General features: G+C 57.4%; 2 protein-coding genes across 3 annotated transcripts in view; one reads left to right on the top strand and one right to left on the bottom strand.

Annotated features, from left to right (window-relative positions):
* The first annotated feature begins 723 nt into the window (after window positions 1–723).
* Window positions 724–5,825, top strand: GRPEL1 (GrpE-like 1, mitochondrial (E. coli)). Of its 2 annotated transcripts, XM_005886412.2 has the most exons (5): window positions 724–992; window positions 1,870–2,032; window positions 3,179–3,260; window positions 4,304–4,575; window positions 5,560–5,825. In XM_005886412.2, exons 1-5 carry the CDS (start codon window positions 970–972, stop codon window positions 5,665–5,667), a joined length of 648 nt encoding a protein of 215 aa, XP_005886474.1. In that variant the 5' UTR covers window positions 724–969; the 3' UTR covers window positions 5,668–5,825. The 2 variants fall into 2 exon arrangements, with proteins under 2 accessions (XP_005886474.1, XP_005886475.1); XM_005886413.2 differs by lacking the exon at window positions 5,560–5,825 and having other exon boundaries at window positions 727–992; window positions 4,304–5,442.
* An 861-nt stretch (window positions 5,826–6,686) lies between these two features.
* Window positions 6,687–21,157, bottom strand: part of TADA2B (transcriptional adaptor 2B) — a 26,637-nt gene continuing 12,166 nt past the window's right edge. The window contains exon 3 of the mRNA XM_005886405.2: window positions 6,687–9,820. Within this exon, the coding sequence (XP_005886467.1) occupies window positions 8,828–9,820 (993 nt within the window). The 3' untranslated portion in view covers window positions 6,687–8,827. The remainder of the gene's footprint in view (window positions 9,821–21,157) is intronic.

Below are 21,157 nucleotides of genomic sequence, written 5' to 3'. Positions count from 1 at the left end.
GGGCTGGGTCCCCGTGGGCGGGACGTTTCGTGGAACCAGGTTCGGGTCAGCGGTCCACGGGCATTTCCCACTCGGCCGTGTTCCTGCTCCACCTCCGCCTTCCGGAGGCTGAGGTCAGAGTGCGACGGGGGCCGACCCGCCGGGGCGAGTGTAGACGGGCAGTGACTTCACAGTGGGGCCCGGCCCCTTCCCTCTCTCGCGGAGCGCACCCCCTGCTCGGGAGCCCGGCGAGGATCGCAGCGAACGGAAGGGGTTCGAGGCGTGATGGCCCCAACAAGTTATATAAACAAAACGTGGGAGCGCAGGAGCAGGGACCCAGCCGGAGCGCCCGGGGAGAGAGGTGTTTTGCTCCCGTTGTTTGTGGCTTTGTTCCTGGAATGAGTTGCCGGGAAGGACAGGACCCGTCGGCATGAACTTCTGTGCAGAGAGGCCAGCCCGGGAGCCGGGGGAGCCGGATTGCAGTCCGGTCTCTCGGGCAGCTGACCTCTCGGGGACTCGGCTTCCCTTCGGCATTTCCTGCTGGCAGCCCCGCGGGCAGGGAGCCGAGGGCTGCGACCCTCTCGCCCAGAGGGTGGAACACAGAACGACTAGAAAGTAAAACAGGTTTCACAACACCACGCTCCATTCTTGGACTGTTCGTCTTCCTAAGTCGCAAACATAAAAAGGTTATTGCTCCCCACCCCGTGAACAGACTAATGGATCCTTCCTTCCTCTCTGCCTAAGACCACACGTGCACTGGGTTTCGGGTCATGTATTTGGGTTGCGTTTCTTGCCCTGTTCCGGGTTCTGGAAAAACAGCTGATCCCACCCTTGCCTTCCTGATGAGCATTGTTTTGCGCGTAGTGTACCATGCTGCCCTGCGCGTCCGTGCACGCTCTGTACTGGTAGCTCTCCTGTTCGTGGAGGCTGTTTCCTCTATTCTGGGAGGAAAACTGAATGTAGCCCCTTCTCAGATGGGACCGTTGCATAATGAAGAAACTCCTCAGGTCCTGGTGAGGAAATCTGGGTTTGAAGGCTGTTCTGTTCTTTATTCGTGGCTTTGTGACCTTGGGCTGAATTGCTTAACCTTTTGGATGTGGGGACCAGACTGAGTCATGTTCAGTCACTTCTGCCTCCAGGATTCGTCGTAGAGCTCTGTATTTCCCTGTGCATCCCCATGCCTTCCTACCTCCTGGCCTTTCCAGGCAGCTCTCTCTTCCTGAAGTGGGTCTGCGGTCCACTCCGACTCCTTAGGTGTCACTTTTAATTTTAGAGAGGCAGGGGGAGAGAGAGAGAGTGAGAGAGAGAGAGACATCGATTGGTTGCCTCCCATATGTGCCCCGACCAGGCTGGGAATCAGGATCAAACCTGCCACCCCTCGGTGTGGGGAGCGACGCTCCAACCACCTGAGCCACCCGGCCAGGGCCTTAAGTGTAACTCCTGGCTGTCCTTCAAAGCCCCTCTGCATGAAGCCTTTCATTTTTCCATTCTCCAAAGCTAAGAAGTATTCTATGCTGAGCCTCCCAGAGCCTCCCCTTTTATCACTTTTAAACCCAAAATTATAGTTCTTTGCGTAGATACCTCTTTTGCGTGACACCAAGTGCCCTGTGGCAGGATCTCTGCCCCGTTCACCTTTGTGGTCAGCATCAGCTCTGGGCCTCACGTCTGCTAATAGCGGCTCCTCCAGTCCTCGGTGGGGCCTGAGGACACAGCTCGGGAGGGACAGGAGAGGGGCTGGCAGGTCGCCTGGGGACAGGACATCCTAGTTGCAGGTAGTTTCTACACGTCATATGCAGGATAAACCCTTTCTCCCCCAGCAAGTCAATAGCAAATAGCCTTCAGTTACCTCAGATTGACGGCCATACCTCTGCCTTGCATGCACTTCCCCAGGCCCACTCCTCGGCTGCTGTGCACGGCTGCAAAGCAGAAGAACAGTGGCCAGAACTTGGAAGAGGACTCGGGTCAGAGTGACCAGAAGACGGACACTCCCTGTGCAGAGAAGACGCTCATGGAGGAGAAGGCCAAGTTAGAGGAGCAGCTGAAGGACACTATGGTAAGGCGGGCTCTGGGGGAGATGGTCAGTTGAGCGCCAGGCGAGTTCCTAGTTTGCCCAAGGACTGCGGCTGGGGCCGGTAGCGTGCTCCTGCTAAGGAAGGGACTAGAGCCCAAGGCCTGCGCGGCTCTGGCTCTGCCGTGAGACTCATGGTTACGTGCTACGTAGATTGCGTTGAGCTAAGATTTAATTGGTCTTTACGTACAAGGAATACCGGCATGGCTGTTGAAGCTGGGCCTGCGGGGAGGCAGCGGTTTGCGGACTCGGCAGTAATGTGGATGCATGGTCAGTTCCTTCAGGATTTAAGGGTAACACCAGACATGTAGGTGCTGACATGTTCCAGCGCCTTTATGTATGTTAATCCCCACAGGCTCCAGTAAGTTCATTGCTAATGTCCCTGTTTACAGACGAGGAAGCTGAGGCACAGGAAAGTTAACTTCCTAAGGTCGCCTGGCAACTGAGCGCCAGAGCCAGGGTTTGAGCCTTGGAGAGCTTGCCCTTGACTGCACTGGAATTGCCTGAATACAGACCGAGAACGGGGGTTAGAGTCACTCCCCCACCCCCCAGAGCAATCTAGTCCACTTTAAAATTGAATTGATGGGGCAAAATGTGAGATTACAGTCAAGTGGTGAGACATGGGGACGATCCCATAATTCAGATGCTTATACACAGTAAGTGTTGGAACTCAGCCATGCCTGGGCAACAGTGAAATACAAAGGGTCATTGATGAGCCTTTATCTCTTCGCTGGGATGCGGCCTAAACTCCACCAGGCTTATGGGAACCGGTGGGTCAGCCCCTGAGGCTGCTGGGATCCCCTTACGTTGGAAACTTGGTTAAGGAAGTGAATGGTGATGAGGCCGTCAGGGCCCCGAGAAAGTGGTTTTTCTTCTTCTTTCCCAGCTGTCACTGAGTAAGAATGGCCATGGGGCTACATAGACATCTGTCGCCTTGACGTCCTCCTCCCTCGCTGGGAAGTGACCCGGGCGTAACTCACTTCTAAGTTAAGCTGCACTGTCTGTAGTCCAGTCTCAGGCATAAGAATAGGTGGTGTTTGTATTTTGACTTGTGGTTTGTTGTGTCAGATTTGCTTTCCTATGAATTTGTTCCATGCTTTATTCATGTAGGTTTCCTTTTTCTTTTTTTAGGAAAAATATAAGCGAGCTTTGGCAGATACTGAGAACTTGCGGCAGAGGACCCAAAAATTGGTGGAGGAGGCAAAATTATATGGTAACTTCTAACACTGTATGACGCTGATCTGGAAAAATGTGGGGGTGTGTGTATCGGCAAGATCAGCCAGGGCGGGCGCCTGCCGGTTGTCGTCTTCCCGTCCCCCCTTTTAAGGAGAAACTGGAGTTGTGACTGGCACTTAGAATCGTAAGCAGGAGGCCTCCGCTCTCCACATGGAGCCTTGGTGTGGACCTGCGGGGATCCTGGCAGGTCGGCCTCTCTGGTGTCGTTTCCTTGGCATCGCCAGCACCACACTGGTACCACTGAGAGCTCCTCAGGTGCTGTCTGTGTTGTCACCTTTGAGTATTTGTCCCTGCCCTTCCCACTTTACAGTTGAGATGACTGAGGCTTCGTGACCTGCCACTCATCACAAAGCTAGCGGCGGCCCCGCGCTCCTACTCGCTGTGCTTATTAGCCCGAGGCCGCCGTTGGTTCCTGCGGGGCGGGGCCTTGGTGGAAGTAGGTGCCAGTGTGGGTGCTCTCGCCATCCCTGACTTCCGGTCGGCATGTGAACCTTTTTTTTGAAACCACAAAAATTATGTAATACACTGCCTTGAATTTTGAGTGGCCTTTCTAACGTTCTGTCTTCTGTTAGGTGAAGGCGAAGTCTTGATAACTCTTACTCCACAGTGCCCAATAGTTGCTAACATGGAACACGTGTAGTGTCCCAGGCCCTCGAAGCCTGCATGACCCTTTCGGTCCTCCCACCGTCACTGGGAGGGGGCTGAGACCCAGCGAGGCTGACCAGGACCACACAGCAGCTACGTCGCTGCCAGGGATGTGCCCAGGCCCTGTGCATTTTGGGGGGGCAGGGGTCGGGTGCTCTGCAGGAGCAGGCGGGTCTCCTGGACTGAAGCAGGGCTGAGGGGGGTGGTTCTGCACATTTTCAGTTGCCAGTCTTCACACCTAATTAGCCCTTGTCTAAACCCAGAAAAGGCTGGGGGGGTGGTATTTCCTTCTCAGTCAAGCCATTGAAGTTACAGTTTTGAGTCGCCCACTCAGTTGACATGGGTGGATGCAAATGTTCTTCTTGGACTCTGCAGGCATCCAGGGCTTCTGCAAGGACTTGTTAGAGGTCGCGGACATCCTGGAGAAGGCCACACAGTGTGTCCCCAAAGAGGAGATCACAGAGGACAACCCGCACCTGAAGAACCTCTACGAGGGGCTGGTGATGACCGAGGTCCAGATCCAGAAGGTGTTCACGAAACACGGCCTGCTCAGGCTGGACCCCGTGGGCGCCAAGTTCGACCCCTACGAGCACGAGGCCTTGTTCCACGCGCCGGTGGAGGGGAAGGAGCCGGGCACGGTGGCGCTGGTGAACAAAGTGGGCTACAAGCTGCACGGGCGCACCCTGCGGCCCGCCCTGGTGGGGGTGGTGAAGGAAGCGTAGCTTCTCTCAGGCTGTGGGTTGTGGGTAATCACTGGCGGTAACTCTAAAAGGCTGGTTCGTCCGTGAATACTCCAGACCTTTCCCAAACCTTGTTGGAAAGCTTCAGTAACCAGCGGCTAACCAGGAAAGTGGGCCCATTGCACAGCTGTTACTGGACTCTAATTTGGGAGCCTGTTGATTGATTTTCAGTACATGTTTAATAGTTCACATGCTTACAGAACAGGTCGCCACTGGGCCCTCGGGTATCGTGAATAATGCTACATCTGCTCAAAGTCTGATGACACCAAAGTATTTAAAACGAATAAAAGGTCTCTGGGAACTGTGCTGTTTGGCTAGGGCCACGCCATCTGCCCTGTGCGCCTTCTGCTTCTCGCTGCCATGCGAGCTCGGCAGTCCTCAGCCCTCTGCACCTCACTCGGGAGGAAAGGCAGGAGTTTAACTTGGTTCTTGCTCAGAACACTTGTATGTGCCTGGTGGAGGACAGGCGAGTCCATCTAATCGCCATCTGGCTGCTAAGTGACCGCCCTCTGGCTTTTCTTTGGAGGCACCTTAACCATTCTCCCCTAGAATAAGACGAATGTGACAGAATCAGTTACTCTTGTCCTGTTTTGTTCAAATACGTGTAGAAATGTTTGTCTTATATTCAGCCAGGTACTAATGACCTGAAGGTAGGTCCCTAGTAAGATGGTCTTTCTCAACACCCGAGGGCTGCATGCTTGGTAAATTTTAAATGTGAATGTTTAGTTTTTAAATCTATTGAAGAGGATTAAAGCCCCAATGTTTATTTTCCTACTTTCTGATAAGTCTTTTGCGTACCTTTGTGGCAATCCTTACTAAGGGGAGCGTGACTTGGCTGTGTGCCCGACACACACACGCAGACACGTGTTTGCTCCCATCCGTGCCCTGCAGGTTGGCGTGGGACTGGCCTGCTCCGGGTGGACGTGTCTGCCTAAGGACCGTGACAGGACCACACACCCGGGACCCACGGCAGGAAAGTCTGCAGAAGCTGGCCTGTGACTCGCCATAGGACCCTCCGTATCTGTTACAAACAAAAAACAGCTGCTACTGCCTTGGCCTAAGGGGTGCGGAGAAAATATGAGGCAATTTTACTTGGCTGATCATTTTGAAAGATGTAATATTCCCGTAATTAAAATTTCAATATGTATAATTTCAAACACTTTTCTCCTTCAAATAGTTTTTTGTAAGACATCCCAGAACTAAAGGCCGGGGGCCCCGCCTCACGCTGAGGGACGGGACTGGGAGTCGCAGCTGTGAGGGCCTCCCTTCCCTCCTGCACTCGCTGGGAAGGCGAGGCTGCACAGAAGTCGTTGCAGATCACTCCTGTGCGCGTGCAGCCCGCCCTCCCTGTGTAGAGCTAGCCCAGCTGAGACAGGCAGGTAGCCTGCTCCACTGGGAACCCAGCTCCTCACTAGCCTCAGCCATCGGTTCCCATTCACGGGGGACGCCACCACGCACAGCACATCCTCAGTCCACAGGTTCTGAGATGGAGGATTCACGGGGGACGCCACCACGCACAGCACATCCTCAGTGAGTCCACAGGTTCTGAGATGGAGGGAGACCACATAAAATGAAGGCTATTTTACCTTAGGCTACTGGGTACAAATGAGTCGAGTTCCTACAGCATCTCAACATTGTAACAAACATTTGAGGACCTGCATACGGCTTTACACTGGAAATTAGAGCAGTTAGCCATCCACGCTTCTGGGTTTGGCTTAAGTGCAGCCTGGGGACACGTACAGTGTAGACAGTCCAGGCAGTGCTCCGTCCACTGACAGCCCTTGGCAGCCCGGCCTGCTCCGTGGACATGTTTTTGCTGGTGCCTTACAGGGCGCAAGGGCTGGCATGAGGGTTTCCTCTTAACAGAAAGCAAGGCTGAGTCTGAAGAAGCTGGTTTGACAAGTGTGACAAGTGCCAGCTAACGTGCCCGTGCTGTCCCCCACCCACGTCTGAGAGCTGGCCCTGAAAGGCTGCCTCAGGCTCGTGGAGCAGGTGCTAAGAAGCAGTCAGTGACAAGCTTTTGTTCACAACTTGTTTAATAAGTAAAGGGCAGTAAAAACAGGTCAGCTTGAATACATTCCTGGAACGCTGCATCCAGAGAGGATTCCGAATAGCTGAGTTATGGAACTGGACTCAAAGGTTGGAGTTTAAATTTTGAAGACCTAATTCTTGGGATTGTGGTAACTTAACTTATGAAAATTAAATACAGAAATGTCAAGGCTCTTCGCTAACAGCAGGGGCAAAGACTGGCAACAGGAGTGGACGGGATAAAGGCAACCAATCAAAATCACTTCCTCTTGTAACCAAGGTAACACTTTAACATAAATTATACATTCATTGTGGTGTTTTAAAACAGCCACACCTAAATAAGTTCTTCACGCCATCAAAAGATAAGCACCCTCAAACCTCCAGCACCACGCATTCACTTGGCAGCTCTCGACTGGCCACAGCTACTGGGGCGCCTGCTTCTCCAGCTTAATGAAGCCTGGCAACCCCTGTATAGAAAAATAAGACGACATTTAAACCTCACCAGACCAGGCATCTGACAGAAAACCCACAAAGGATGACACCAGGTCAGCTAAAGCCAGCGGTTCTCAAAGGTTAGCTTGCACCCAGGCCACCTGGAGGCTGGCACAAAGGGCTCCGTGGGCCCAGGACTGGGGGCTGCTGCTGGTCCAGGAACCCTGGGTGAGGGCCACCGGCGAAGCAGCGGTAAGGCAGCACTGCCTCCCTCGGAGCCAGTGGCAACACCAGCCCCACGGAGGGCAGTCACCCGCAGGGGCGGTGGAGGTGGCCCTCACGCGTGACACCACCGCTCACACTTGTCAGCGAGAAGTCCTGGCTTAGCCAGCAAGGAGTGCCTCTGCCCGCAGGCCTTGCACTTTACTACAGCCGTACACAACCCACTTGAGATGTTTCCGCTAATGCTGAGAACTCTACCCTCGGGGACAGAGAGATGTAGAAAGAAAGGGAAAGGCACCGTAATGAGGTCATCCTTGGAAACGATGAGGGTCTTTTTCAAACTTCACTTTAATGTAACGTCAAGCCCAACATTCTGAGAGGTCATCTCTCCATCCCTGTGCGGGCCAGAAGCGGGCCAGGGGCCAGAAGCGGCCGGGTCTGCAGTTACCACCGACTCTAAGCGGGTCTTGGACGAGAGAACCCTGAGCAGCCCGGAAGACAAATGGCCACCCAAGTGCCACAGGAAGGTACCGTGTAAGAGGCCCCTGGAAAGACCTCTAGCGAGGGCTGGGCAGAGCCACGTCTGAGTCTGGGTAAGACAGTGACTCAGCAGCAACACAAGGGCCTTGGGACCAACGGCCACATGGGCCGGCCCGCCTCGCCTGGCTAGTCTGCAGGGTGCAAGGCCACCTGAAGGTCAGAGGCTTGGCCAGGCTGGTGTGGTCAGAGTTTCCCTGAAGAAGGTACTTGTAGCTGTGAGACACCAACACCAGAACACAACTTAGCCATGAACTTCCTAAAACAAGGGCTTGCAAGTAAAATGCACGTAAGTCCAAAGAGCAGCCAGCAGCTGCCCCCAGGAAGGGGCTCAGTCCTGGCCATTGCACTGGTCCTGGCTGCCATGCTTCCCATAGCCACCCTCTACACTAGGGGGCGCTGCCCATTTCCAAACTGAAGGGGGGTAGGGGCTCTGCCCAGCGGGCGCAAAAGGGGCAGTTTCGGGGTCTGGGAACTGCAAACTCAAACTGCCGCTGCCAGTAGCTAAGGGGAAGCTCATTTGGTCTCTGTTCGCTACCAGCCTCTTCCTCACGGTCCAAGGAAGCTTGACCCTGCCCTCTGGCCTCACTGCCCACCTGCCCCACGCAGAGCCGGTGTCACAGGCAAGGCTGGCAGCCGGCGGCCAGCACAGGTGTGCACCGAAGGGAAGGGGCTCCCCGGGCCGCTCCCATCTCCACATTCTCCACACTTAACACAAAGGCAAGCGTCATCTTAGCGCATTGCTTTTAGCACTGAGGTACAATATGCCTGCTCTGCTTCCCTCATGATCCGATCTAAGATTGTTACTATTGCTTCTTCCAGAGGACCGCGAGAACAACTTACATCCTAAAAAAGAAACTCAATTTGCTGAAAAACAACCATGGGGAAAGCGGTTGCTGTCCCCCCACCCCAGTCATTTGGCTCACAGGCTCCGCCCGCTTCAGGAGGCGTCCCTGGATATCCAGCCGCTCTCCGTGAGGAAGTTTAAAATCCTTTTCTTCAGGACCTTGTCCAGGTAGCTGGGCAGGCGGCTCTTGGAGGGGATGCCCTGGCGCTTCTGGAGGTGGTCTTTGATGATGATGGTCTTGGCGGTCACGTAGCGCGCGGGGCTCAGGTTCAGGGAGCTGCAGAGCGCCTTCTCGCGGTCCGACAGCAGCTCGAAGCCCGGCAGGTTCTCGATGGCGGCGAACTCGCCGTCCTTGGCGTCCTCCCGCCCGCGCTTGGCGCCCGCCGAGTTCCGGTTCTCCTTCCGCTTCTCCCGCTTGTGCCGGGCCGCCTCGTACTCGGCCGACTCCTCCATCTTGGTGATCCCGTTGCGCCGGTACCGCTGCAGCTCCCGGATCTTGGCGCGCAGCATCTTCTCCTTGTGCATGTTCTCGAACAGGTCGTCGAACTCCTTGCAGGACATGAACTGGTAGAGCGGCCGCAGCTTCAGCCGCAGCTCCCGCTCCTCCTTGGTGATCTTGCGCTTGGCCGCCTTCTCGCGCTCCTTCTTGTCCTTGCCCAGGAAGGCGGGCACCAGGTTGTAGTCGCGGGCGATGTTCTTGCGCCGCTGCCGCTCCCGGAGCTTCCGCACGTACATGTCCACGTGCGCGCGCTTGAGCTCGATCTCCACGTCGTCGTCGTCGTAGTTGACCGAGAGCCCGCTGATGAGCGTCTCGGCGTCCTGGTCGTACTCGATCTCGTAGTCGTCGCGCAGCGGCATGTAGCCCAGCTGCTGCTGCTCGGCCACCGAGATGTCTAGGGGAGGCAAGGGGGTGGTGAGGCTGGGAGAGAGGGGGCCTCCACTGGGGCAGGTGTGGTCGGTCACCCGGTTGGGGATGGTGTCGGGGATGCAGGCCTTCCCCAGGTTGCCGTGGATGTACATGCTTACGTAATGCTCCATCACTTCCTGGGGAGTCCGGGAGGCCCCTACGTGAGCAGCCATGTCTTCCTACAACGACAAAGGTCAGAGTCATTCCCAAAGCCAGAGGTCAGACTCAGGGTCTGACAAATCCCCTCAACCTTTCCCCAAGGCGACCTGGACTCCTCCTGTCCCAGCATGACCCCTCCCCAAACAGTCCACGCCCTCTCCTGGACAAAGTGAATCCAGAGACGTGGACCCGGCGCAGAGCTGAGACCAGAGCCCTCCTCTGAGATCCGAACTGGCTCCTGGTTCCGGGAATAGACTAGCAGGGCCCACCTGGTGCTGGCGTTTCGCCCATTAGTGCTGCATCTGAGGTGGGAGGGTGTCTGTCTGTGAATGGACACAGGTGGGCAAGGCCACAGAGCACCGGGTGCCCTGCTCCTCCCAGTCTAACCTCTTCATTCCCAGACTAGAGAACAGGGTGGTCCAGAGTTCATGGCCAGGTTCCCTGGCCACAAGCGGGACCCCATTCTACTGTGCTGCCCGCCTCTGTGGCTGACACTCCCTGGCTGGGAGGCGCCTCCGAAAGGGGCGGACTCTCATTCCCGTTCTTCGTCGCTCTCTGAAGTCTGCAGGGCTGAGCACTCACTCTGCGAGGTCACCATGCACATCAGGGTTATTAATGGGAGGAAACTGTACAACTCCCTCAATCCTTTCCTTCTGCCAAGAGACCTCTTCCTTAACTCAACCGCCAAAGCCACTTCAGAAAGCAAGTGCCCCAGCAGCCACTCAGCGCCCGCAGCCTCCACCCCCCTCCACCTGCTCTCCTCACACAGGCTGCCTTCCGCCCAGCAACCCTCACCCCGCAACATCGGGGTGGTTTCTGTACCCCCACAGGCCAAACTGGAACCCAAGAAACCAGCCAATCCATGCGGCTGGGCTGATGACAAGGTGGGCATGGCAAAGAGGGGAAGTGTTTGTGGTGCGGTGACCAGACCCTACATCTGAGGCCCCAGTCAGGGCCCGCGCCCCTGCAGGCACTCCCGCCGGGCACTGTGGTGCGGAGGGCGGGGCTTACGACACAGGAACAAAGAAGGCCATGCTGGGACCTACCTTGAGCAAAGGGAAGGTCAGAGCTAGAACGCGTCCTGGTCTCATGGGGGTGGAATTGACATGCTTTCTTCTTTAAAAAGTCAGGAGCCTCAACTCTGTTCGTTATATGTTCCCAGGAAGCATTTGGTCCAAAAAGAAAAACCAAAACCAAACCACACGCATCTACTGCCACTCTGTGACCCAGGCTGGCCACGCCCCACCTCTGACTGCCCAGCGGGGGTGGTGGCTACAGGCACGGTCGAGCCTCGCCCATCAGCTTCTCCGAGGCTGTAGCCGCTACAGAGTAAGGATAGTTTGCAGGGGCCTCCCGGGCAAGGAAGCTGGGTGCCCTTATGGGAGGCTCGGCTCGGAGGGGCTAGGCTGCGAACCCCGCTGCATGTCAGGCATTCAGGCCCGGGCCTCGCCCCCTCCCAGGTCCAGGGAGGCCTTCAATGCAGCGCCAGCTGCCCTCCCAACGAGCCTGCCGCTCCCCTGAACCTCAGCATCAGCAACCTGCCTCCAAGTCCTCAGCAGCTCAGAGCACCACATTCGGGTAAAACTTAAATCCGGAAAGAACAGAAGGCTTCTGGCTAATCAAGGGGTACCTGACCAAACCGAGATGATCTGTTCCTGTTTTCACTTATCTCCATCAACGTCAGCACTCTGGGAGCAGAGCGCAGGCAGCAAGGCAGCCCCAGGGCAGGGGATGCGTGGGCCACGTGGGGCAGCTCCGTCCCCTCCAATGCTCACCAGGGTCTCCTGGGCCGGGCAGGCAGGAGGGCCAGTGTGGGCACTGTGCTGACACTCGGCTGTCTTTAGGTTACAGAGGGGACTTTGCTCTCGGATGCTCCATGTGAAGCCACAAATCAGAGGGACAGTAGCCAGGCGCTCCCATGAGTACAGCCTCAGCCACTGCCCAGGACAACTAAGCCTCACTAGGAGCCAGGGCTCAGCGATTCCTGAAAGGCAAGCGCCCCTCAGGGCACCACGCCACTGAATGAGTCAGGAAAACACACAGACCCTAATCTTCAAGGCCTGTGCAATGGAGATGCGGGTCCTCGTGGACCAGCCCACGGACAGCACTGCTCTGGTTCTAACGGGAGTCTGTGCCGTGAGCTCCACCTGAGGAAGGGCGTCTAACGTGACTGGCTGAGTGCCGGCTTCCGCACCCCACTGCGAGCTGGCACCTGCCGGCTCAGTCCCAGGGCCTCCTCCAGCCTTCCACGTGCCGGTGGTCACGCAGCACAGACGCGTCCTGTCACCACATGGCGGCAACACTCCGGACAGCAGCAGACCCCTGGGGCGGCTCTCCCGCACGTGTGCCAAGGCCAAAGTGTTTCTCTGATCTGGATGGATGGGTGGATGGGTGGATGGATGGGTGGATGGATGGGTGGATGGATGGGTGGATGGGGAGGCAGAAGCAACAGAAGTTTACTTGGGGAATGAGATTTGGAGAGAAAGTTCAACTCAAGTACAACTAAAACAGGGAACACGCTGTCCTGAGGTGCCCCTCCCCCTCACACACAGCACGCGGTGACAGCGGGGACGCAGCCCAAAGCCTACGGAAGCCGGGTTCCAGGCTTGTTCCTTCCTTCGTGTTCTCTTAGAAGAGACGCCCACCTTCGGAAAGAGAGAGACGGGTGTGCTCCTTCTCTAAAGTCCTTGGAAAAGGGTAAGGGGTCTAAGACCGAGGCCCAGGAGGTCTCCTTTCCAAGATCCCTGGACGCTGCCTCCAGGAGAGGAAGTGAGAAGTGCTCTGGGGCCTGGCCTCCCCGCTGCCTCCTCACGGCTCCCCGTGCTGGCCTCCAGCACCTGCCCAGGAAGAGGCCGCGAACAGTCCAGAGAAATCATCGTCAATGTGGTCGGCGGCTCCCACCAGTGGGGCTGGCTCAGGGTTCTCTCCTCCGGGTTCCAGCCAGAGCCACCGCCACCGTCCTGACCTGGACACCCCCACACAGGGCCTCAACGGGCCAAACCTTTCGAGGCTCCCATCAGGGAACCACGGCCTCTCACACGGGGCTGGCCGCCATCTAGGGTGAAATGGAAAAACACAGGGAGGCCGACGCGGACTTTCCTAAAAGCTAAACTTTGCCATTTAAAGGATGGCCCCTCATCCTTACCATCTGGGTGTGTTTAAGATCACCTTTCTCTTTGTGAAATGGTGACAGCTAATTGGCCTTTAGACATTTTTTCACTATCCTTACTTGGCAAACCTAACGTCAGCAATTTCCTTTCAACATGAACGGTCTACAAAGTCTGAAGGTCTGGGCAGTGCGCACCTGCCAGCGTCAGCCACACTCCTCCTGTCGTCCAGGGGCCTTGCAGACCCGCCCCCGCCCCTCCCCCGCTGGAAATGCCTTCTCTGGGTGCAAGGGCTCTGGGGCAGCCTTTGGGCTTCCAGTCCTGGCTCCACCCCTTAGGAGCTGACAACTGGAACACACTGCTTAGCCTCTGTGCCTCAGCCGCCGCCTCTGAATTACAAAGGTATTGCACGACCTACTACTGCACAGCACGGTGAGGACGGTGAAGTGCGGTCATGCCTGTGCAGCTGCCAGTGCCCGGCGTGGGTCTGTGTTCCCTCCATGGTGGCGCCTGTTACTGCTATGAAGCTGTTAGCTTCCTCCACAGGACACAGTCACCTCCTCCAGGAAGCCGTCAATGGGCCCAGAGCTGGGTTCCGATTCTGGCTCAGTGACCCTGGCTATGATAGGCTCATCCTATCAGCTTCTGCTCCTCCATCGGTAAGCCTCCTCTCGAAGGGCTTTGTCCAGACAGAAGAGAAATCACATGACAGGAAGTCTCCGTGGGAGTGCATGCCAAGGTCACCTCACCTCACCTCCTAGCACAGTGATGGCAAACCTATGACACGCGTGTCAGAGGTGACACGCAAACTCATTTTTTTGGTTGATTTTTCTTTGTTAAATGGCATTTAAATATATAAAATAAGTATCAAAAATGTAAGTCTTTGTTTTACTACGGTTGCAAATATCAAAAAATTTCTATATGTGACACGGCACCAGAGTTAAGTTAGGGTTTTTCAAAATGCTGACAGGCCGAGCTCAAAAGGTTCGCCATCACTGCCCTAGCAGTTCCCACTGGCAGGAGCAGCCCAGCCACACACTTTGAGGGACAGGAGACTAAATTGAGGCTGAGCAGCCCCAGAGGCCTGTCCCCACACCCGTGCTGCGATGCTGATGACACAGAGGAGGAGGGCTGACCAAATGCGTCCTGGGGCTTGAAACCAGCAGAGCGAGGCCGACGGGGCTGCTTCTGTCCAGACAAAGGCGCCCACCCTCTCAACTCCAGGCGCTGGGTCCGGTAAGGGACTGTGGCACCTAGTTCTGCCCGGGACGGAGGATGCAGTTCAGTGTCCGCAAACGCAAAGGGCTGCTATCCTTAGCTCCACAGCCGTCCTGCTGTGCAGGTGGGCAGTTCTCCTGCGGGTCTGGGCTGGGAAGTACTCTGAGGCAGCTTTACCCCCCCCTTCCCCCCTGCTCTGCAGCCAGGCCTGGGGGTTGGGGGGGAGAGGGGCAGCAGGGATTTCCTTTATTTATTTATTTTTTTAAAAATATATATTTTATTGATTTTTTTACAGAGAGGAAGGGAGAGGGATAGAGAGTTAGAAACATTGATGAGAAGAGACATCGACCAGCTGCCTCCTTCACATCTCCCACTGGGGATGTGCCCGCAACCAAGGTACATGCCCTTGACCGGAATCGAACCTGGGACCTTTCAGTCCGCAGGCTGGCGCTCCATCCACTGAGCCAAACCAGTTTCGGCTAGGGATTTCCTTTAAGGGATGGAAGCGACCAGAGGCCCACCGCATGGAGCTGCGGCTCCCGGGGCTCCCGGGCACCAGCACTGAGGTGGCGGAGGGGGAGCGGAGGCCTGCACAAGGCCAGGAGAGAGCAGTCTCTGAGGGATGTGGCGTGTCCTAATGGATGGGGAGGGCCCGTCCAGCTCCAAGGGCGGAGTGAGGCAGGCCGGACGTCCGTGGTCCTGGGCAGCTGCGGGGCCAGCAGACTGGGAGCCCTGGCGGGGCACTGCCAGGATGACCCTCAGCCCTTGGCTCATGTCCAGAGTGCTTGGCATGTGTCTGCTCTCACACGCTGGCGGCAAAGGCCAGCGGGGCTCAGACTGACCTGTCACTGGCCTTGACACCTCGCAGGCAGGCTCGCTGTGAGCGGGAGTCCCAGGAGGGCCCCCCAGGGCGGTGCTGTGACGGCCACCACACCTCTCAGTCACCTCCCCGTCTCCTTCCCCAGCTGACTGGGTCCGGCCAGGCCGGTCCTGCCCTGGGAGGGAGCTGTGGAAACAGCACCTGGGTCCTCAACAATCCAACCGAACTGCCACAGGACCCGCAACCCCACCTCTAGGTGTTCGCCCAAAGGACTGAAAGCAGGGACTCAGCAGTAACTGTCCGCCAGGGGTGGGGAACCTTTTCCTGCCAAGGGCCGCTTGGATATTTATAACATCACCTGCAGGGCATACACAATTATCCACTTAAAACTCAGCCTGCTGTATTTGGTCAAACATTTAATCAACTCACCCCCAATGCCTTGGCAGGGCCAGACCACATGATTCGAGGGCCTTTATACAGCCCGCGGGCCGGACGCCCCCCACCCCTGCTGTGCGCCTACGTTCACGGAGCATTATTCACAGGGGCCCCAGCGGCAGCAGCCCAGTGTCCACCGATGCGGGAGTGGTCAGCGAAAGGGGCCCACCCACACGGTCAGTGCCCCTGAGCAAGGGGGGGATTCTGGACCGCACTGCTCGTGGATGAGCCTGGAGGTGGCGGGATGAGCCAGACACAGCAAGACAACGCTGAGTGATGCCACCTATGCCAGGCCCCGAGAATCAGGCTCAGAGACAGAAAGCAGATGCTGGTGCCAGGGCTGGGGCGGGAGGGAGGGGTGGAATGGGGGCAGAGTCCCAGTGGGAAGATGGCAAGTCCAGGAGGTGATGGTGGCGACGGCTGCCTAACAATGTGAATGAGCCTAATGCCACCAACCTGGGCCCCCAACAAGGGTTACAAGGTGAATTTCCTGGTTTGTGTATTTTAGCACAAAAACAAACTTTTAAAAATAAAACAGAACTGGAGATGGAAGAGGGCATAGAAAGGATAAATGGTGATGAAAAAATAAAATAACTTTTAAAAAACATAAAAATAAAAAATAACTAAAATGTTTAAGCGGCAGGCTGCCGTCCACCTCAGTGGTACCTGCAGCGGGTCCCTCAGCAGCAGCAGCCCTGGCACTGAGAAGGCCCAGGCCCAGGCTCAGGCCCTGCCCAGACCGCTGCCCAGACGACAAGCCCTCAGGTGTTGCGCACCCTGCCCAGGCCCAGAGCCACTGCTCTGCACAGCCCTTCACTCGGCTGCTTTCTCCATCCAGGCTCTTCCCTCCTCCCTCCATCCAACAGCAAGTCCTAAAGTCCCACCGTCCGTCCGATGCTAATGGAAGGGGCTCACCCAGCGCACAGAGGGGCTGTCTCCCGCAGTGAAATGTGGTTCCGGGGACCTACTGTCAGAACTCCCTGGGAATCTTCCCCAGTGACCATTTCCAGACCTCCCCATGGAGATGCGCACTCAGGAGGGCTGGGTGTCCCTGGGAATCGGGGATCCTCAGGTGACTGTGCTGTGCAGAGTCAGACTGGCTCCAATTCTTTCACGCTATAGCTGCGTCCTCATTTGTAAACGAGGGACTAGGGGGCCGTGGCTGGGAGCGAGCCAACGTCCGAGGCCCAGCTTAGAGCTGGGTTCAGCTCACCCGTGCACTTGGGGTAGCTCAGTGTGAATCAGCTCCAAAGCCTGTTCCGCCGGGTGGGCCGGTGCTCAGGATTTTCAACGTGTGACCCCACACCCCCTTGCCTACCTGTCCTGGCCCCTGAACACACCAACCAGACCCCTGGGGCAGGGGAAGGCCCTTGTCCACACTATCCCTCCCCGGAAAGCCTTCTCCTCCTTCCACAAGGAGGCCGAGTTCACGTGACCACACAGCCGTACAGGGCACAGCTGCCTCACTTCTATCGTGTTTCCGCCACCGAGCACAGGCCCCGAGTGAGGGCTGCATGCACAGAGCAGCACTATCTCCGCATCTGCTCTTGCCCGGCCTCTGAATGTCCACTGTCGTCTACCAAAGTGAAAGGCTTTATTCATGACACACGGCCTCCGACAGCGAGCCTGAGTGCACAGATGCAGGCGAGAATTTCACTGTTTACCATTTTGAAACTACGCTGCAACCTCAAGCAACATCACCTCCAAATGCTTTTGTCTAGTTTTCTTACCAACAAGGACATGCTCCTGCATAACCACATCACGAGCAAAATTAGGAAATTTAAAAGCTGCACCGAAACCTCTGTTCCCGCTGGTTTCGCCAGTCGCCCCAACAAGCTCCTTCCGGGCACAGGGCCCGTGCAGGACCCGGCGTCATGTCTAGTCTGCCCAGTGCCTGGCCTTTGACTCTCCTCACCAGTGTGGGTTCCCCCACCCTCCCCACACACACATGCCCTCCTTCCCGGCCCTCCCCCCACCTGACACCCTGCCCCGCCATCCCTTTCTCACTCCACTCAGATGCCGACATCCATGCTGGGGAGCCCTCATCAGTCCTGGGTGATGACACCTCACAGGCCCCCCTCCCCCAGGAGGGCTCCGACTTCCCGGGGCTGCTCCCCAGCCTCTCACCGCCGTGGGGAAGCCCCGCCTGCTCAGGCTAGTGCGCACCTGCCTCCCACGGCTGCGCAGTCTACAGAAAACTCCACACACTCTTTAAATTCAAAATCTAGCTTCGAAGCTGGCTTGACCGCCTCCCCTGAAGTCGCCCTGACCACCACCTGCAGAGGACCAGGCCACCCTCAACCCTTCCATTCTCCCCACACTCATCTCCCAGCCACGCAGGGGTTCACGTCTGTGGCCCTGTGACCAGGACCTGGATTTCCGGGAATCCGCACAGCACCCAGCCCTGAACAGCTGCGTAAGGTTCTCAAAACCCCGGGTGAAGGGACTGTGGGCACTGTCCTCCTGCTCACCCTCCCCTGGTCTCAATTCACAGGCTCCTTCCCCCACTCCCTGTCCTCTCCCGGCTAATCATCAAACGCACAGGCACAGTCAGAGCCTGGCCTCGCTGCTCCCAGACCCTCGCGGCCGCAGGGCATCCCTCAGCCGCGCCTGTTCCCGGGAAGTGTGAGCAAGTGGGGCCAGACTTCAGCCACAGCCCTCCCGCTACGGTCTCCTGAAATCGCCCCTCCCAACTCCACATGAAGCAGCACAACCCCAAGGTCACAGGCCATGTGCCGTCTGAGAAACTGGAATGAACAGCCTCACCTTCCTCTACATCACTGTCCCCGATCGGCACGATGCCTTTCTCCAGACTCAGCCCAAGCCTGGCTCCTGCACTGAGACCTTCCCTGTCCCACACAGTGCCCGCCCGCCTGCTGAGCCAGGGCAACTCCGTTCCTCTGCAAAGCCCTTCCAGGCCAGCCACACCTTCAGTTACCCACCGAGCTCCAGCCTCCGTGTGGCCCACATTAGTGAATGCTCTTACACCGAGAAGCCAGGGTCCAGGCTTTGGAACCCACAGGACTGCGTCTACACCCTGACTTTACCACGTGAAAAGCCAGGACATTCTGGACAAATATTAAAAACTAGTGACCCGGTGCACAGATTCGTGCACGTTGAAATTAATTAGAAGGTGGCCCGCAGGGCGGGACTGGGTGAGATGGGCTGGACATGCCCTGGAGCCAACCTCCCCCCATGGCGTCTGTGGTCCCTCGGCCTGGCCTGCAGGGATCAGGCTGAAACGGCTCTCCAACATCCCCCGAGGGTCCAGGAGTGCGAGAGGGCACTCTGCAAAGTTGCTGTAGTACAGGGTGTGGAACGCAAACGCAAGTGAGCAATAAATCAAATTCTGGGCCAACAGTGCCCCAGCAACAACATAACCCACAGCCGAAGGTGGAATCTCGGGGCCCCGCAAGGAATCAGGTGGCCCCACGAGGAATCGGGCTCCCACCTCTCTGGTTTTGGGGTTCGTCACGCATGAAACCGCTGCTGCCAAGTCACTGCAGCTCAGCAGCTCCCTGGTGGTCAGTGCGCGTCATAGCTACTGGTCGGACAGTAGGAGGGACACAGCGTATTAGCCTTTTATACATATAGATGAGTCGCTGTTCTTCAACTACACACTAAGAAGCCACTCCAGGCTGCTGTGCAGAGTGGTGATGTGCATGGAGGAGCCTGGCCCAGAACTGCACGTGCTGAACACGGCACACCTGGAGTACAGCACGTGTATCTACAGATCTGCTCGGAAGGGAGCCACACATCTGAGAGCTGCACATGAAGTGTCAAGGGTAGAGCAGGGAGCCCAGGGGAGCACAGCCAGAGCCCCAGAGGCCTGTGCTCCTGGGGCCTGTGCAGGCGAGGTTGGTACGCAGAGCTCCAGCCTCCAGCCTCCTCCGGAACCCGCCAGGGAGGAGGCCCCTGGCCCTCAGCACCCTCCTCCGGCTGCGTCTCTTCTAATAGCTGACAGGGCTCTTAGAGGGAATCCGCATTTTAATCAGCTCCCCAGGTGCTGTGTATGCACATTAAAGCCTGAAAAGTACTGCGTAGACAATGCCCCCCTCTCAGCCCCAGGCTCCCTCCAAAGCACTATAAATGTTTTAGGCCCTGGGCTTGTTTTTCGTCTATTTCCCACAATGCTGTGCGGGAGGCAGTGCAGACAGTGCAGCTAGGAGCAGACTCTGAAGTCAAACTATCCCATTCAAACCGATGGGGCCGCGAGAAGGTCCCAGGAGGCATGCACAGTGCCGGGCACTCGGCAAGGCCCGGGGCCACGCCAGCTACTTCAGCTGCTGCTGTGGAGCCGAGTGCTGTGAGGATGACGTGGGGAGGGAATGTCTGAGGCCCTGACAGAGGAAGAAAGACCAGTCACGAACCATAATTTGGGAGAAGAGACCTCTAGGTAGAAGGAATGAAAGATGATGAAGGGGTAGCAGCTCAGACCCCACAGCCTCGTGGGCTGTGAAGTGTAATCGAAGTCGGTCTGGAAGCCACTGAGGGACGTGATGTGACATGTCTCAGAGCACCCTGAGCTTGGTGTGGAACGGGCACAGGGCTCGAGGTCGAAGCAGGGAGACCATATGGGAAGCTCCCGAAATGGTCACGGCAAGAGAGAAGCAGCGGCCTGGACTGCGCGGACCTGGCGGAGGAGCGGAAGGTGCTCTGGGCCTGCAGCCCGAGAGGTGAGATCTGCCCGAGGCGGCCGGGAGAGAGCAGGTGAGGACGTCGGCCGGTGGCCTCTGACATGAAGGCTGGAACGTGGGAGAGCTCCTGTCGTGGGACGTGATTACCAGCCTGAGGACAAGGACAGACCTTCCTTCCCCTCTCTCACCTCCCGTGTGTGCTCACGGGCATCCGCTCACAGCATTTCAGGACCTGATGCGGCGCGTAGGGGAGTGTGTAGAGCAGTGTCTCAGCAGTTGGGAGGAGAGTAAAGAATCCAGGGTGCACAATGGGTATTGGTCCCCAAAGACCGGCTCACTTTACAGAAAAGAAACAGAAGCCGGACGGGTTTGGGGACGGGGAGAGGTGTGTCTTCCATGGGAGCCCGCAGGAGAGGAGAGGCTGGTTCAGGGAAGGGCCCATCCTGTGGGAGGATCTGGAAAGATGAAGGGCTGGGGGCGCCCTGGCTTCTCATAATGCCTGGAGGCACCAACCACCCTTGGCAGTTCCGGGCCGGGAGACAGCCAGATCTTTCCTCACAAACACAGAAGACAGCGCCCTCCTGCCGAGCGGACAGGGCTGGGGAGATCCCTCCAAGAGTGCTTCTCTCCAGGACGGCACACCAGCCTATGGCACCACCTGCTCTTGTCACCTGTCCCTCCAGAGACCCGAGACAAACCAACCCGGACAAACGCCTCCTTAGCCCGCGCTGCTTGGTGCAGCTCCCCCCCACCCCGACCACTCCCCGCACACCGTCCTGGGTGTTGTGAGGGCCCAGGAGAACCAAGCCCCTGGCCAGGCGGGGGACACGGGGCACCTGCATGCCCAGAGCGGCACACGACCAGCGGGGCCAGGAGGGCAACCTCCGTCATCAGACACGGTGACGGACAAACGCCTCCTTAGCCCGCGCTGCTTGGTGCAGCTCCCCCCCACCCCGACCACTCCCCGCACACCGTCCTGGGTGTTGTGAGGGCCCAGGAGAACCAAGCCCCTGGCCAGGCGGGGGACACGGGGCACCTGCATGCCCAGAGCGGCACACGACCAGCGGGGCCAGGAGGGCAACCTCCGTCATCAGACACGGTGAGCGAGGCCCCAGGGCGTGTGCGAGGCTGGTCTGGCCG

This window comes from Myotis brandtii, unplaced genomic scaffold (genome assembly GCF_000412655.1).
Source record: "Myotis brandtii unplaced genomic scaffold, ASM41265v1 scaffold986, whole genome shotgun sequence".
Lineage (NCBI taxonomy): Eukaryota > Metazoa > Chordata > Mammalia > Chiroptera > Vespertilionidae > Myotis > Myotis brandtii.
This window is presented reverse-complemented; position numbering and strand designations above follow the sequence as displayed.